The sequence below is a fragment of the Dipodomys ordii genome, unplaced genomic scaffold, assembly GCF_000151885.1.
Source record: "Dipodomys ordii isolate 6190 unplaced genomic scaffold, Dord_2.0 Scaffold27, whole genome shotgun sequence".
NCBI lineage: Eukaryota > Metazoa > Chordata > Mammalia > Rodentia > Heteromyidae > Dipodomys > Dipodomys ordii.
Window position 1 is genome coordinate 3964868 of NW_012267243.1, and position 17509 is coordinate 3982376.

A 17509-nucleotide genomic window follows, 5' to 3' on the forward strand; every position below is an offset into this window, starting at 1 on the left:
GCAGGGCCAACCTGGAGGGTATATCTGTATAAAACATCTCTTGGGGACTCTCAAGGGGGAGAAAGCTGTTGAAGAACTCAGGTTTCATTTAAGTTCTTGATAGCTGGCTAAAACATTAAGAGTTTCAAATATTTCCTTGACTCTGTCTTCCCTATCTCCAGTTTTGCTTGAAGGATTTTCACCTATACTGTCTTCTGCTAGTCTCACCTACTCTTCACCATTGACTTCCCTGGTATGATAACAAAGCAGTTAGTCTTGTTCATCTTGAATCAACTTCCCCAGGTATCCACATGGTCCTACCTCAATGCACAGACAAGGGTACCAACTTCAACCCATCACTTACTGAGGCCATCCTTCTCCTGTAGAGACTGTGAAGAGGGTGAGCAGAGCCCAAATGATGTTGTCATAGTGGAATTCATGGCGCTTCCATTCTCGGCCCTTCACCTCCATCTTATTTTTCTCATGGTCTACATAGTTGCCTCTGAAACCAAAGTGAAAATGGAATTGGGCCATTTCCCTATAGCTCAATGAAGAATTGGGGGATTTTATAGACATCAAGAATGGGGTAATAATGCCTTCTGTACAGATGCAATTTTATTAAAGGTAGGTATTACCATGTCCAACAAATGTGGGATTAAATCCTGAGCTCACTAGTTTCTGTACCACCTTTGGTCACTTCATCTTTGCACTTCAGCTTCCACATTTATAAAACACACAAAAAAACCCATCTCTGTCAGTTTTTCTAAGAATATAAAATGAAAAGCTCAACACAGAATGTATCCCGCCATATCTGACATACAAAAGGTGCTTGAAAAAAGTTTTCCAACTCTCTATTTTGTCTTTCTACTGAAAGGAGAGCAAAGATGAAAGAGAAAGATGACCTGTGGAGGATGGAGAGACATTCACATAGCAAAAACTATGTGCTAGTGGCACTTACATGCATTCCTTCTCTGTGTCCTTGGAGCTGTCTGTACAGTAAAAGAACTTTCCCTTGAAGAGCTGAACTGCGATGACAGCAAAGATGAACATGAAGAGCTTGTAGACAATGAGTATGTTGAAGACATTCTTCAAAGAGGTCACCACACAGTCGAATACAGCCTGTGAACATCAGTGAAGACCCTGGCGTGTGAGCCAAGAGCCAAGGGGGTGAGGGCACACCACCACCACCACCACCACCACCACCACCACCATCACCATCACCACCCAGCAGCACTGAGAAGCTGCTCTAGGCCATGTCATCCTGGGGTAATACCAAGGATTAATAGCTGGCTTCCATGATGGCCATGAAAGACCTGCCCAGACACCAGACCTGAGGGGAAGTACATTCTCTGAACCTGAAAGTAAACCTAAAGCAGGAAACCTAAACCAGCTGACAGCAAGCCAAAGAGAGGGTTCTTTGTAGAGTCAGTCCTCCATGAGAAATACAAATTTAATATTGGAAAGGATCTCTGAGATCATGTTAGCCCATTTCAACCATTCAACGCCATATCCATCACTTTAGACCTAGTGTGTGATTTCTTCATATCATGATTAGGTGCTGCTTTTGCTTTATTCTTTCTAAAAGAATCAGGAGGGTCACCATACACTTCTTTGGTCATTATAGTGGTAGATACTTGGTGTAAGTTCATAATTGGCTCTGATTGCATTCGGCATTTCATGTAACTATTCTCTAGATTAAAGCTTGCTATGCCTTGAATGGAGATCAACAGAGTCAAGTTGGGAAGGACTGCCATGGGCTCTCATCAAGATGGAGAGGCTGAGAGACAGAGACAGAGACTTAACATTTAAGTTCAAAGGCAATGACTCCCAGAGATTTCCATTCTAGGCTCTGAGCTGTGAGGAGTTCAACATGTTTCAAGTTATTTTTAGGTTCTTTTCTAGGTTTTGGGGGTTTAGCTCACTGGAGGGAGGGTCTAGTCACATTTGTGCCATTACTTCTTCCTAGCACCGGGTGAGGCATTGCTAGTTTAATTAGTTCAGCACTGCGGGGAATGAGTGACACGCAGCCTGTGGAATCATCATAACCACCGATGTCTCCCTCAGGTTATCACGCTGCAGCGAGAGGAACCAGCACTCGCTAATTTAGCATAATTAACCAAGGCTGGGGGTGCAGCCTCCAGCCTGTGAACTGACCTCACCCAGCTGTCTGCAGGCTGCTCCTCACCCAAAGAGCCTGTGCTATAGCTAACAGCAATGGCTGGGGCCCCATACAGCCTGGTCATGGGGAACAAAGAATGGTTATTTATGGGCCCAGGCTGGTTGCTCCCCTGGTGGGTGGCAAGGATCAGCTGACCCAGTGGGAAGTCCTTCTCCAAGAGGAAATGGCTGGGGAAGCAGAGATGAACGCTGCTGGAAACCCTTTTGGAGGTAAAAATTTTTCCCCTTGGGGATCCATGCAGTATGCTAGGCCCTGGGCTCCCAGAGGAAGACATGTCTCAGTTTGGGGCTATTCAGAAATGACCTTCCTCCCTTCCTTCTTTCCTCTCCTCTCCTTGCCTCTTTTGTTTCCATCCCTTATGTCCTCCCTTCCTGTCTTTCTTCTTGTGCATTCCCCGTCTCTGATTAGCCTCGACTGTCTTACCTTTTCTGGGAAGCAGTGATCTGAAACCAGAGTTTGGAGCAGCTGTAGGGAGCGTCAGGGTTAGAAGAACCCAAAAGCGAGTGAGAATTGGGATACAAGGGAGGGTTAAGCCCAACTCTGTCCTCTGTGGCAGGTATGAGAGCAGGCCAGGGACTACCCGTGCGACTCATTTATCTACAGTGTCTCTGTTTTCCAGTTCAGGGACTGAGCAATCTGCCTCTGCTTATAGAATGCCTATGTCTCAGAGGTAAGGCTCACACGCATGTGGGTTCTTTAAACTGTGCTATTTAAAAGTGTCTGGGGAAAAGTTTACCAGGCACATTCTCCAAGCCCCTCCCCAGACAGTCTGGCTTTGTTACCCTGGAATAGTACAGGAAACTTCATTTTTAAGAAACATCCAGGTGATCCTGACATAAGTGGCCTATAGCTCCATTTTGGAAAGTTCTGTGCTCTTCTAAGTGACTATGTAATTAAAGCTGCCTTCTGGGAAGCATCTTGGCATAATCCATGAAAGTGGGGCTGGCTGTGTGGTCTGGGTAGCAGTGGTAGCAGCACATAGAGGCTATGAATTGGGAGCCAGGAATTCTCAGGAATACAGGAAGAACTCTGCCCCGGACCCTCAGCTTTGGCAATCATAGAATGTTGGGCATGGCTAGGGAGGTGAGTTTAACAGGCCAGCAAACCTGAATGGTAAAACACACAGAGAGGCAGGGAGGCTCATGAAGGATGGATCTAGGGGCTATTAGCAGAGAGGATGCCAGACAAAAAGGAGTCTGGATAATATACTTTTAAGGCCCAGCTTCTGACAATAGGAAGAACTGAATTTGAGGTAACTCGCTTCCCACTTATTACCTGCTTCAATCAAAAGTGGATTATATGTCCTTAGACCATTCACTCACCTACATATGCTTTAAAATACATAAGATTAATGGCTACAAGATCCTTTCTTCTTCTAAAGTTAAAAATAAAATAGCAGCCTTCCCGGCCTAGCCTAGCATACAGACCACAGAACACAGAGAGGGAACCTGTGGCTGCCATGTGGGTGATCTGGGTCCATCTAATGACAGAAGTCTTTCCAAGATAAAGCTTCTTCCTGGATGAGTGTTAAACACTGCCTGGGTCTGACTAAGAGGCACAATGCCCCCTTATATTGAAGTAGGGATACTGAATCTAACCAGCACCATCTTGGCCACGTGGTGGATGATAGGGTATTAGGTTTAACTGGTGCAATCTTGTCTTCATGGTAGAGGCATGGTAGATGATGGGTGTACCTGAATTTCTAGAGGCAGGGGTAGGGACTTGGACAATAGGGCCTGCCAGGCATGAGTTGTGAACTCTCAAGCTCCCTGTAACCATACCCCCTGATCTGACCCTATTTAGGCCCAGACCAGTTTAGGTACCATTACGCCATGCCACATGTCTCCATGTTCCTGTCCTGTCTCCTGTCTCTTCTCCAGTCACCGTGGTATTCCACTTTAGCTCTCCGCTGGAGCTGATCTGGTTTGTTGGTATTGTTTTTCTGCTCTATTTTTCCTCTCTGCCTTCCATGGCTCAGTTTTCTGACAGTGTTAAGTGTATTTGCAGGGCTGCAGATCTTTGGGACAGGAGTGTATGCGCCTTTTAATAAAGACTCCCAATTTGACCTCTCAAAATGTGGCTTTTCTGTTTTCTCACCATTCAACAATTTGTTTCGTGAGATGGTGATTATTTTCCTTTGAAACTAAGCCCTTAGCTCAGGTAGCTGGAAAGATTCCTCAGTCCCTGAGACCATTTCCAGAACGACTTTCCCAAAAGCTATCTGGCCATGACTGAAGAGAGAATATGGGAAAAGGAGATTTGCCAAAGATTGCCTGAGAACATTACCTTGAGTTTGGGCAAGCGCTTGATGGTTTTCAGGGGCCTCAGAACTCTGAGAACCCTCAGAGACTTGATGGTCTTGATGTCTCGCCCCTTGTTGGTTCTGCAGGTGAAAGGCCATGGGGGGTGTCATTTGGATAGGGGGGGAGAGAAAAGTTGATAGTCACATTATTGTATTAATAACGGCGAGAGACCAAAAACTGGATCAGTACAGAATTCTTTAGCCAAAATTTACAAAAGCACTTTCAAGGAAAACTCTCTCTCCCTCAGTATGCACACATACCCACACATGCACACTTACCTGTACAGACACTCCCCCAACTTACAACTTAGGTCTCTGGAACTTTATGATGGTGCAAAAATCATACATATTTAGTAGAAACTGTACTTTACGTTTTGGTCCTTCCCTTGCCTAAAGCTCAGCAGCATGCTGCTCTCTTGCCATGCTGGCAGCCACGCCTCCTAGCCAGCCACAATATTATGAGGGTAAATACTATACTTTGCAAGGTACATACTGTGCTAAGCCATGATGTCTGGTAGGTTAGATGTTTTAAGTGCTAAGCCATGATGTCTGGTAGGTTAGACGCTGTAAGTGCATTATTTTGACTTCTGTTATTTTCAGCTCTCAGTACGTTGACCTAAATGTTGCCCCCAAAGGAGCCAAGGAGCAGCTATGTGTGCAATGGCTCACACAGGCACCATGGACAGAGACAGATACGCCTGTAGGTCAATTGAACATCATTTCCTCTTTCTCTCACAGCCAGTCTAGTGCTGCTCATCACTACCTTCATAATATTGTGGCTTTTTGCTGGTTAACTGGAGATAAGGGTCTCACAGACTTTCTTGACCAAGCTGGAAATGAAACAGTACCTCAATTGGTAGAGCACTAGCCTTGAGCAAAAGCTAAAACAAAACTAAGACACAACACCCAGACACAGAAAAAAAAAAAAAAAAAGCAGCAGCAGCAGCCAGGTGCTGGTTGCTCATGCCTCCAAGCCTCCAAGGAGGCTGAGATCTGAGAACCATGGTTCAAAGCCAGCCGCGGCAGGAACGTCCATGAGACTTTTATCTCCAATTAACCACCAGAAAACTTGAAGTGGTGCTGTGGCTCAAGTAGTAGAGTACTAGCCTTGAGCTGAAGAGCTGTGGGACAGTACCCAGGCCCAGAGTTCAAGCCCCACAACCGACAAAGAAGAAAAAAAAAAGAATCCAAAAGAAGCTATCTCATCTAACTACACATTTTAAATGGACAACTTATAAGTCAAATATTACCCACATGTGTAAGAATGAGCATTTGGCAATTCTTAATGTTTGGTCATTGGGATCTCAAAGGGAACAACTACTTATCAGAAACTCAGTTCTTTTCTGAATGAGTTGCTCCTGTCCCCCCTCCTCCAACCCATTCTTTGTATCTTTTTGTTCAAAGAAAATAAAACATATTTACCCCAAAGCGTTCCTATGGAGGATCCAATCAGGAAGTAGTTATAGAAAAGAGGAGGCGGGAAAGAAAGGAGACAGTCAGAAAACTCCAGGGAGAAAAGACACTCATACAGTAACAGGATGCTGGGAAAGCACAAGCCACAGGACTCTGCCCACAGCCTTGGCACTTGTCAAGTCACAGAGATTGTGAAAGGAAGGACTGCAGACCATCTGCTCCATAACCACCTCTCTACCCACAGGGCCAAGCCCTTCCCAAGCACTCGTGCAACTGCCTTTTAAGACAGTACTTCAGGTTTTACTTCATTGTCCAGGGCCTACTGGAATTGCACTTTCCCAACTGTAGGCTTTCACTTCCTTAGGAGTCTTCAGACCAACTGTGCTTCCAGAGACTTCATCAAATCTGGGCTGAGGGAAACACGCTGGGCCAGAAACACTCTCAGGAAAAGCATTTCAAGTCACAGTGGCATAGCTGTGCTTTGGAAGGACTTCATCTGATGAAGGACACGTAATCTCTCTGACACATACTCTGGTGCTTCTCCAAAACTCTATCACAGGTATGCAAAAAGCTACATTTTTAAAAATCAAATGTCTTTCTCTTTTGAACTATTCACTGTGGAACTTTTAGAAATCATTTCTCTTGCTCTAGTGGTAGGGCATACCAGAGAGAGACAGAAAGAAAGAGACAGGGAGAAATATGGGGGAGGAAGAAGAGGGAGAAGAGGAAAGAGAAGAGGAAGGAGAAGAGGAGGGAGAGGGGGAGGAAGAAGAGGAGGGGGAGGAGAAAAAGGAGGGGGAGGAGAAAAAGGAGGGGGAGGAGGAGGGGAAGGAAGAAAAAAGAAGACAAAGACGACCACGAAGATGAAGAAGAGGAAATAATTAAAAGCCAAAGCATAAATATGTCTTCGTGGTAGAAACAAGAACTTAATTTTAACTTTGTGAATATTTATTTTTTATTCTGGGCCAACCTCTGTGCTAAGCACTTTCAATGCATATCTTTCTTTACATTTCCTAGTGATTTTAGGAGAGAGATTCTGTTCTCTATGTCACATGTGAGTTGACAGATAGGACTGGAACCCAGCTCAGGTTTTTGTGCTTTGAAGCTCTTACTTAGATCACTAAGCCTCTCTGTACCAGCATGTTTTAGTTCAATGTTCCAGCAAATAGCTCACGGAATTTCAGAGCTGGAGAAGATTCCTGAAGTCTATTTATTCACAAAGGACACCAAGGCCCTAGGAAGAAGTACCCTGAATAAGATCACTACATGAGTGAGCTTGTTATGCCAAGGCCGCAGGACCCCCACCAAGAAGACCACCGAGAGTCAGACTCTACAGCTGTTTTATTTAAACGGGCTTCAGCTTAGCCCTCGTCCTACACTCAGACACAGCAGAGCCTAGGAGGAGAGCCCCGAGCTAAGGATTTGCAGGTCTTATAAGGGCACACTACCAGGTGGTTTAGCACCACGTGTTGCTCTGCTCTGAAACAAACAACAAATGCTCACTGCCTCAAATACTCTATTCTTTCAAGCTAAGAGCCACAAGTAACACCGCATCTCAGGATCTGCCATCTCGGCTGTTGTTCTGACCAAGTGTTCAGAATTTGGGTCTCAATTGCTGGTTGCTATGAAGGTTGTGTTTTCTCATTTCTTAGCTTTTCCCCATGTATCACAAACCTTAGGTTATATCATTGTTGTGTCATGAGCAAATATATCTAATTGCCATTTTACTCAGTCAATAATTCCACATTCGACATTACGTTTATTTCTACCGTAAATGCCAAATAAAATGGTGACCAGGGAATTAAACAGAAGACCTATAACCATAAATACTTAACGTGACAGTCTCCACATGGTGAGAGGACAGAACTATCTTCCTTTGAGTGGTAATCGCATCTTCTCACATCTGAGACTAAGCATTAATAGGTCAAATATACCCCTGTGCTTTCATAATACAAGCACCTCTGGAGTCCTTAATTCACGTCAAGCATAATATAGGGAAGACAGACCTCAAATAACCTACACAAAGAAAAACACAAGCTTTCATGGGAAAGATGGAATAATGTGATTGATATTTGATCAAAATGACAACACACATCATTCTCTTTTCCTCAAGGTATATTTGTCTTGAGAATAGCCCTATGCCAGGTGTGGGGCGTAATCTGTGCTCTCAGCGACTGGAAGGTGTAGGAAGATCATAGGCTGAGGAGAACCCTAGACAAAAATGTGAGACCTTATTTAAAAAATAACAAATCAGGGCTGGGAAGGTGGCTCAGTGGTAGAGCGCTTGCCTTGCATGCCTGAGGCCCTGAGTTCGATTCCCCAGCACCACATAAGCAAAAAGAAAAAAGCCGGAAGTGGCGCTATGGCTCAAGTGGTAGAGCGCTAGCCTTGAGCTGAAGAGCTGAGGGACAGCGCCCAGGCCCAGAGTTCAGGCCCCACGACCGGACCCAAAAAAAAAAAAATCACAAAAGGGACAAGGGGGTGGGCTCAGGTGGTAAAATATCTGCCTAGCAAGTACAAGGCCCCAAGTTTAAAAAATGTATGACTTTAAATAGATGTAAAAATAATGCAATCATAATATTCAATGCATTTCCTATAAAATTAAGAAAATTGAGGGGAGTGGTTGGGTTGGGAAGAATGGGGAACAAGGGATGGGGGAAAGAGGGCATACATCTAAGATACACTGTACATGGTAGGTAACTCCTTTGTACAACTACTTAGAGAAAATAAAACATTTTAAGCTGGGTGCCAGTGGCTCACACCTATAATCCTAGCTATTCAGGAGGCTAAAATCTGAAGATCACAGTTCAAAGCCAGCCTGGGCAGGAAAGGCCATGAAACTCTTATCTCCAATAAACCACCAGAAAACCAGAAGTGGCACTGTGGCTCAAGTGGTAGAACACTAGCCTTGAGCTGAAGAGCTTAGGAACAGCACTCAGGTCCAGAGTTCAAACCCCATGACTGACAAAAAAAAAAAGTAAAAAGTAAAAAAGTAAATATTTTGGAAGGCAATCTTTGAAACATCAAAAAGAAAAATACACTTGCACATTACATTTTTTTGTTAACATAGAGTGAACACTGATTTTAAAATTGCCATTTGAAATGAAAGACATATCAAATAATAAAGCTGTAGAAGCAACAAAAGCCACAACAATTTAGCCCTCATTAATTAAAACCTATTATCATTTGTGAATGGACCAGGCTGAGGTAACTCTTTCCAGATCCATTATCAAACCCAACAAGTTTGGGAGTGGGGAGGAGGAGAGAGAGGTTTTAAAAACAAAGAGAACAGATCTATAAGCACTTGAAGGCACATTGTTGTGGAAATAATTCATGTGCTTTTAACTAGTCATCTAAATAACTGTTCTATAACATTACTAGTCATTGTTATTAAATGTTTCATCAGAAGTTTTTATACTACCTAGAAAATTAGTAAGTTTTAACAGGCTTAAAAATGGACTCTAATGCTAAAATATGAGGTTAATTTCACATGCTTGGATACACGGATCCCATTTTAATTAAGACACAATGGCCAGTCATTTTACCATTTATTTCTTATTATCTGAGAAGTGCCTGGATGATTTCAGGGATGGGGGAAATGCTATGTCTCTCTCATAAAAGATGACAATCACCAGTAAAAGATGACAATTTCCCACTCAGTTGTTAAGTTGTCCTCCAGATCTATCACCTGTAATCACTCAGCATCCATGGACTTTTTCTTCAGCTCCCAGGTCTCCTTTACTCAGAGGACATACTCTTAAGTTGATTTCTGCTAAGAGCTCACTCTTCCTTCCAGTGGGTTGGAGCAAGGACATGAGGCTCTGAAGAGCCCTTCATTTTTTTAAGTGTCATGACTTTAGCCCTCCTCTATGAGTCCAGGTAGTAATGGCCTGGGAACCTGAAGGAATCTTTTACCTTGAAGGGGTTGGCTCACAGGAATGTAAGTCTGGCACAAGGGTCATGCTGAAGCACCTAGACCATTATTCAGTAGACAAAAATAACTGCCATTTACTATAGAATTTACTCTACTCTTCCATACTATATTAAACACTAAAGATATTTTTACCTTATAGAGTTCTCACAAGACCAAAATATAATTATTTTTAATTTCTACTTGCAGGTAAAGAAGCAAAAGCTCGGAGAATTAAGGTAGCTAATAATGAATAGAAGTGGGATTTTGATCAAAGTCTTTTGGAGTCAGAAATATCACACATGAGGTATGTTATAATGCCTTCGAAACCTTCCACTGGAAGATTCTAATCAAACAAGGGGACAACACAATAAACCAGCTTAAATATTAAGCTATCTGTCTTACTCCTCTCAGTCAGTATAGGGTTTGTTCATGAAATGTTACAGAAAAAAATACCAAGATAGAAAAGTTCAGGGATTCCATTCTCCATCTAGCCTGTAGGTCTTGTTTGTCTCTAGGTAGAGACAGAGGATCTGTGAGACCAAGGATGAGTCCATACCAAGACATTGCTCTGACTTTACAGAGATCAATGGCTTGGAACTAAACAAAACATCATGCTGTAGAGGGTCTCATGTAATATATAAAACACTGAACTTGAAATAAGAATACTAAGGTTGTTCAAGAACTGTCTTTGCTCTTTACTTATCTCATGAGTCCCACTAGCCAAACCTAGTTGACTTCTCAACTATAAAACAGGACTGTCATGTAATCAATGAAATAAAGAGTACATGGAAATGAGGACATTTCCTTGCTTACATGGCTGTAAGACCAAGTTCATCTGCTTTGTCACTCTTACCTGCTGCCATTTAGGGATTATTTTCCTTCCAGGTCTATGTTTTGGCATCTCTTGGGGTCACTTATGTGCTTAAATCCATGATCCATCTGTCACTTTGGTTCAGTGACCAGAGGACTGGCTCCTGCTAACATTTTAGCACATAATCCTTTCCTTCTTGCACACACACACACACACACACACACACACACACACACACACGCCTTTTGCAAACTTTCTCCTTTGCAATGCACATGACTATATACTCCAACTGGAAGATATTTTTGTCCAAGCTTTGAGAAGCAGCAGGAGGCAGCAAAAGCATCTGTCTCCTCGCACTTGTGTTTTTCAGTCTGGTGAATAGCAAACCAACTTATATTTCTTCTTAGTCTTTGTGTTCTAAACATATCCAAAGACCCTTCATCTGCTGATCTCCCTTGCTGACTGAAGGCCAGCCAATCCATTCCCCCAGCTGGCGATTGATTTGCAATGCTAGGCTGTACCCTGGTGAATGGATTAAGCAGATGGCTGTGAGGTCACATGCCCTGGGTTGATACTTCCCATTACAAAATCTGTTGTCTTAAATTTATAAACCTACTTTTAAACCCAGAGGGTACTATGATAAGTTTCCACTAATCCCACAGGTCTGGGTTCTTCCAAAGGCCATGACAGCTTATTTGCTGTTCAGGGTGCTTTTGGTATATGGGTTACTATATGAATGAAGCTGTACTCCCCCCCCACCCCATGATCATAAGCTGAGATCCCGTTTATAACCAACCATCTCCCAAATTTTTGCTATGGATAAAGTGAAATACTTGGGCATTCACACTAATCAGATAAGGTTCTGCAAGTGCACAGCCTATAGATAGAATCTCAGTAGCATCAATGCCACATGCAGAAGAATACATTTTGCAGTATTTGCAAAACAAAAACAAAAACTTTTACATTAGGTTTTAATGCCAAGAGCAGGAAGACTAGGAGTGTTATCCTATCAGAGCTTCTGTGTTCATTCCTTTTCCACCAGCCCTGCCAAACCCTACTTTCAAGAAAGCTAGGATATAATTCAGCCAATGGACACTCCAAGTGTCCACAAGCATTGATCACTTCTTTTGTCTGTATCTGGCACAAAGCTAGATGAAGTCACTTTCAAGGTGACTCAAACACTACAGAGTTTCAAAAAGCAGCATCCTTCTATCTTCTCACTGCTAGAAAGTTCCAGTTCATGGCAGCCAGCTTTCTTTCTTTTTTTCTTTTGCCAGTCATAGGACTTTAATTCAAGGCCTGGGCACTGTGTCTGAGTGTTTTATGTTCAAGGCTAGCATTCTACCACTTACGCCACAGCTCCACTTCTAGCTATTTGGTGATTAACTGGAGAGAAGAGTCTCATGGACTTTCTTGCCTGGACCAGCTTAAACTGAGACATTCGCAGCCTCCTGAATAGCTAGAAGTAGCATGAGCCATGCTTGATAGCTGGTTTCTTAAATTCATTGCTAGTGGGTGACCCAATGGCTAAAATATAATTTTAATCTGTCATTCTCTTCCAGAGTAGAGGAACTGGATGGCTTGTCTGGTTCTGTAGTAAGTAGGTCTTCTTGTCACTGAGCGGGATTTTGTCTCGATTTTGCCCCTATAAAATGAATGTGTAGTCACAGCTTCCTGTGGGAGACACCCTCCTTTCAGTTCTAATAATAAGAGCTGTTAAGAAAGAATCTTACAAGCCAAATTTGATGTTTGAGGGGGACCACCTTAAATTCAGGCCAGAGTAAGAAGCAGGGGGGGGAAAGACAACCAGGTTTAAGCCAAAGGTTTGTACTATAGCATTTCTGACCTAATAGTCACTCCCTTTTATGTGTTCACATTCCTACCTTCAGAAGCCCAAAACTGCACAAAGTCAGACCAGAGGGAACAGCGCTTGTGGCTCCATAGGATGCATCCAAATCTCAAATTTTCTATGCCAGTGTGTTTCATTGAATGCATTTGGAACCAGCTCAGCTGCTACAGCTTGCCTGGAATGCATTCAAGAGACCTTATGCCTCTTAGCCACCAGGGCAGGGTGTCAAGTGTCAAGAAAGTGACACACTTCAAAGAAAGGAATGTAATAAAAGCTAATGTGGGAACCCCAGTTCCTTCTGGCACCAAGAGGCAGATTGACTCATGTCTTTGCTTCTGGCTAAGGACGGAATAATGAAAGGCTAAGTATGGCTGTGAGCCAGATCTCCTTAAGGGCTGGGGAGCCCTGACCTCAGCCGCTGCCCTGCTACCGCAGGACACAGCAATAGAGCAGCTCTGACAGCAACATCAGCCACCAGAGAGCTGCAGAACTCTGAGTGAGGCACAGGCCAGAGAAAGACCTCAGGTGTCTGCTAGGACAGGGAGGAAGGGATGGAGGGGGGTTGGGTGGATGGAAACAGAATGGATGGTGCTTTTTCTATTAAAACCTTTGACAACAAACAATTGGCTATGAGCTCACTATAGAGAATGCCACTAGAAGCTCACCTGATTATGCGACTTGAGCTTATGCATCATCGTGTTGTAAAGTGTAGTAATGAATGGGGTGAGGATCCTGAGTATGTTGCCCCATTCCCAACATTCTAGGCCTCTTCTGGGTTTCTCCTCTGATGATATCCTTACCTACTTGCCTAATCAAGTCTTCTACACTTGGAAGAGATGAACCAGAGGACAGAGACAGTCTCATCTTCGTGTGCAGAATCCTTAAAGGCTCAAGAATGTAAGCAGCAGAGTGATTTCTTGACTTCTCCACAAGGTAGTGGAATACGGGCGGGGATATGCTGAGTGTGTGAATATGCAGGTACCCAGAGGTGCTAGGTGCCAAGGCTGTAACCATCTCTGCCTCCCCACCCAGGAAGTAGAAATGGATGGCCACAGCATGTGAGGAAAATGGAGGAAAGCAGTTTCCAGCTTTAAGTAGAAAATACTAGCACACAGAAGAATCCTTTCTCAGAAAGAAAAGGACAAAAGACAAAGGTTTCAAAGACCCAGTCACTCACCAGACGTTTCTTGAAACCGCAGAGAGGAAAAGGCACAGCTCAGGACATTTATAGTTGGCAAACACTCTGTGTCTCCATGGTGGCCAGAGAGTTGTGAGGGCAATAGAATCAAGGAGAACTGTTCTGATGCCCCGCTCAAACTCTGCTCACCTCTACAGAGATGCTGGGCTCAGCTAGAGACCTGAGTGTTCTTATAAATGCTTTATAATGTAAAAGCAGACTTACAAGAGCAGAAAAGTTGCAATACGGGTATCCTTCCAATGGTTTTCCTATCCCCTGGTATGCCCACTGATAACAGAAATGCTCTTCCCTCCCCACGCTCCCAAATAGAACTGTCAGGGTTACATTATAAAGAATCCCTTTGCTTGATGCATGCAGCAATAGAGAAGATAATTCTCTCTAGCCACTACATACATGGCACATATGCTTATAGAAAACATACATGAGGGCAGGTGCAGACCTGTGTGGCAGAAAGTCTCAGTGGCCAGTGAAGCTTTCTTTGAGAATTCAGCTGAAGGCCTTCCCCTCTTCGTGATTACAAGCACTGCTCTTGGGAGCTGGGCTAGGTTCTGAGAAACCTCTGGCCCAGAAGTGACAGAAGCAATGCCAAATCATCTGTGGTTTCTGAGAAGCTGCATAATGATGCTACCATGGCAACCACCCTCAGTTGCTCACGTTGACTGAGCAATAGCCCTGCAGAAGCCTCATCAGGGTAAAGTTCAATTTCAAGCAGAGAAGAAAGAGACTATGATAGGAGTAAGGGTATCTGAATAGTGAACATTAAGTGGAACAAATTTATGGCATATGACAATGAAAGTTACAAACACAAGGAGATAACTTGACAAGCCTGCAGACAAGTTTACATCAGGCTTCCTGTTGGGCCCTGATCATGGAGTACATGAGCTCAGTAACTCCATTACAGTCTCTGTCCCAAGTTCTACCCTCACTCTGTTGGTAGGCCAGACTTCTAACCCTACCAATAAATTGGATAGCTGAATTCTCTGGTGTCCTCAAGAGGGAATGGAAGAGAGCAGAGTTAGTATGCATGAGCTTAAGAGTAACAGAAAGCATTCGCTGGAGCTCAGGAAATGACGGCCAGAGAAAGGGACAGTGGGCTAGTAGGACCGCTCAATCAGCAGAGAAAGGGGAGGGAGAATGGATTTGGCAAGCTCGCAGTGATGATGACAAAGGAGAATGGATGGAGAATAATGAGAAAGTCCCATCCACAGTTCAGAGAGAAATGATGAGAAAGTTCAAGATGTGACTCACTGAAAGCAAGGGATGGATTATAACTCCCAAATCCATCACATAAGCATGGACCCCAAAACCAGGGGATTTCTGGAGTCCCCTGCACTGTACCTGATCTGAGGACCAACAGAGAGGCTTCAGCTCCGGGGCTGCTAAGGCTTCCCCTGCCACCAGCACCAAAGCCATGTTTCAAAGAGTGTAAAGAAAGAACAAGACAGATAACAACCCTACAGCACAATGATGTTACTTTGAGTCTGAGGAAACACAGCCGGATGGTGGACATGCAGAGGCTTCCTCTAGACAGTACCTCCCGCCCCACACAGGCCCCAACGTGCCTGTCTAGTTGCATGCACAAAGCCAGAGGCAGTGAAATAGGTATGGGAGAAACAACTGAATTTGGAGCCAGCCTAGATCCATCTTCAACCTTTTGCATACATTATACACCAACATATACGTGGCTCCTACATTCAGGCTGTATGACAGGATGGGATCATATGAAGGGTAAAGCAGAGAATGAACATTTCTTGATCATACACACTGCCAGGCCCTGTGCTAAGCATTTTACACACCTTATTTGGTCTCCATTTTTGAGCCTGAAGAGTATTAATGTCTTGCTGTGTGGCTCAAAGACAAAGCCAGAGAGGAGCTAACATATAACCTAGGCCCTGCCTTACCCCACAGTCTACATTTTTACTTCCCTGTCCCTAGTGCCTGTGAACTCTAGTTTTCTAAAGATTGGGTAAGTTCCTTCCTATATGCTTTCCTTTCCATCCTTTGCTCATCAAAGATAGGCAACTATGCTACTGAGATCAAAATAAGAGAGAACAATGTGGTGAATAACATATGCAAATGAATTGATAGAACGAGAAGGGAACTTGACCTTTAAAAAATCCCAAGGATCATATTTTATCTCTAACAATAACAAAAAATGTTGGGCTTCCCTAGGACAGAAGTAGACTTTAATACATCTTCCAAAGAGGAGAAGGAGCTGGAGGGCCCCTGGGTAGAGCAAAGGTTGGCTCTTCTATGTGGCTATGAGAACCCATATGGATTCTGAATGTGTGAGGAAACACCAACCATTCTTGACGTTTCTTTGGGAACAGCTGAGACATGTTTTCTTTTTGTGGGGTCAAAGTTAACCAACTCCACACAACTCTATTGGGGTTGAAACACAAGTGTGCATGTGGACTAAACACACTGGAATTACTTAATTGCTAACCTATTTGGGGATCACCAATTAGATCTAACTAGGCTCTCCTTCAGAGGGTACCCCAATAAATCAGCGACAATGGACCTAGCTTGTTCCCAGGATTTGGCACATCTTAGATGATGAGCAGAGCTGAGAAATCTCATCTCTCCTACAGACAGAGCACCCAGTCCTTTATCCTAGGCCACGTGAGAAGCATTCATTCTAAGCTTCTCTACCTGTTATTTTGCTAGGATGGAAGATGGCAGTGTTTGGGCAAAGGTGGAATGAACAATCCCTTCTCAACCCTTGTACCTAGGTAGGACAAATACAGACAGACACCTTTCTTGTCCCTTCCCTCATACAGCTGCCATCAACAAGAGTGGTTCCCATGTGATTCCTGTGCCTTACCAGAAGGAAAATAACGTTGGCCTTGTTCAGAATATGAGGCTCTTACTCTTATTCAAGATGACTGGAAAGATGGCTCAGGGAATCCTCCTCACCATCCACTTGTGGTAGATGGAACAAGGTATAAAATTCAGAAGGATCTTTCATCCTCTTGGGAGTACTGTCCAATCTGTTTAGTAAAAAGGCCCTGAGCACATCCCTATGTCTTAGGTACATCCTAGATTGCCAGGAGTGTCCCTTCCTTGGCTGAATTCCACAGGGAATGGCAGTATGTGGTTGAAAACCTGCTACAGTTGGATAAATGTGTATGTGTTGGGGGAGGGAGGGGAATTCCCCAAATGTTTTAGGGCTTTTTTAATTGTATTTTTGGGGCTTTTTTAATTGTATTTTTTTTCCTTTTTTGGTATGGGATCAAACCCAGAACATTGTACTTGCTAGGCAAACTCTTTGCCACTGAGCTACATCCCAGCCCTCCCAAATATAATGAGCATGGTTTGGTCCTCTAAATGTCTTAAGGCCATATTTCTTAAGTACATTATCAGGGAAGACTTGGAGAGTTGTTTCTTTTGCAGATAAAGCATATCAATATTTGTATATACCTTGATTAACTTGTGGCTGTCTCCAAGCAAAGAACCTTTCCATGCTCAGAATTCTAGGATCCTCAGTTCTGTTCCCCTCCCCCACCACTCTTACTTCTTTCAGGCTTCTCTTTTGACTCAAGAAATAAAAGGCAGCATCAGGTGTCCCTAGATTTTGTCTCTGAATGCAGAGAACAGAGATACTGCCCATATACCAAGCACCTGCGTGTACGTACGCATCTCTGGGAATGAATCTCTTGGTACTTCTGACTTCTCCCCAGTGATGTTCCCTGCTCTTTCTACCCCCATATGCCATTTGGGAAAAAGGAGATAAAACTGTAAAGCCCTCAGGAGCTCTGTTGAGGGAACCTGACAAGCAGATTTCCAGGGCAGCATTTTTTAATACTTCTGTGAGTGTTTCATTTCTTATGTTGGCCCAAGGGAGAGCTTTAAATCAGCCATTCTC

General features: G+C 43.7%; 1 protein-coding gene across 4 annotated transcripts in view; it reads right to left on the bottom strand.

Moving 5' to 3' along the window:
- Window positions 1-17509, bottom strand: part of Cacna1e (calcium channel, voltage-dependent, R type, alpha 1E subunit) — a 305919-nt gene that overhangs the window by 43466 nt on the left and 244944 nt on the right. For all 4 annotated transcript variants that reach the window (XM_013015540.1, XM_013015541.1, XM_013015539.1 and 1 more), the window contains 4 exons: window positions 5883-5894; window positions 4445-4541; window positions 938-1098; window positions 344-481 (listed from right to left, as the gene is read on the bottom strand). In XM_013015540.1, the coding sequence (XP_012870994.1) occupies window positions 344-481; window positions 938-1098; window positions 4445-4541; window positions 5883-5894 (408 nt within the window). The remainder of the gene's footprint in view (window positions 1-343; window positions 482-937; window positions 1099-4444; window positions 4542-5882; window positions 5895-17509) is intronic.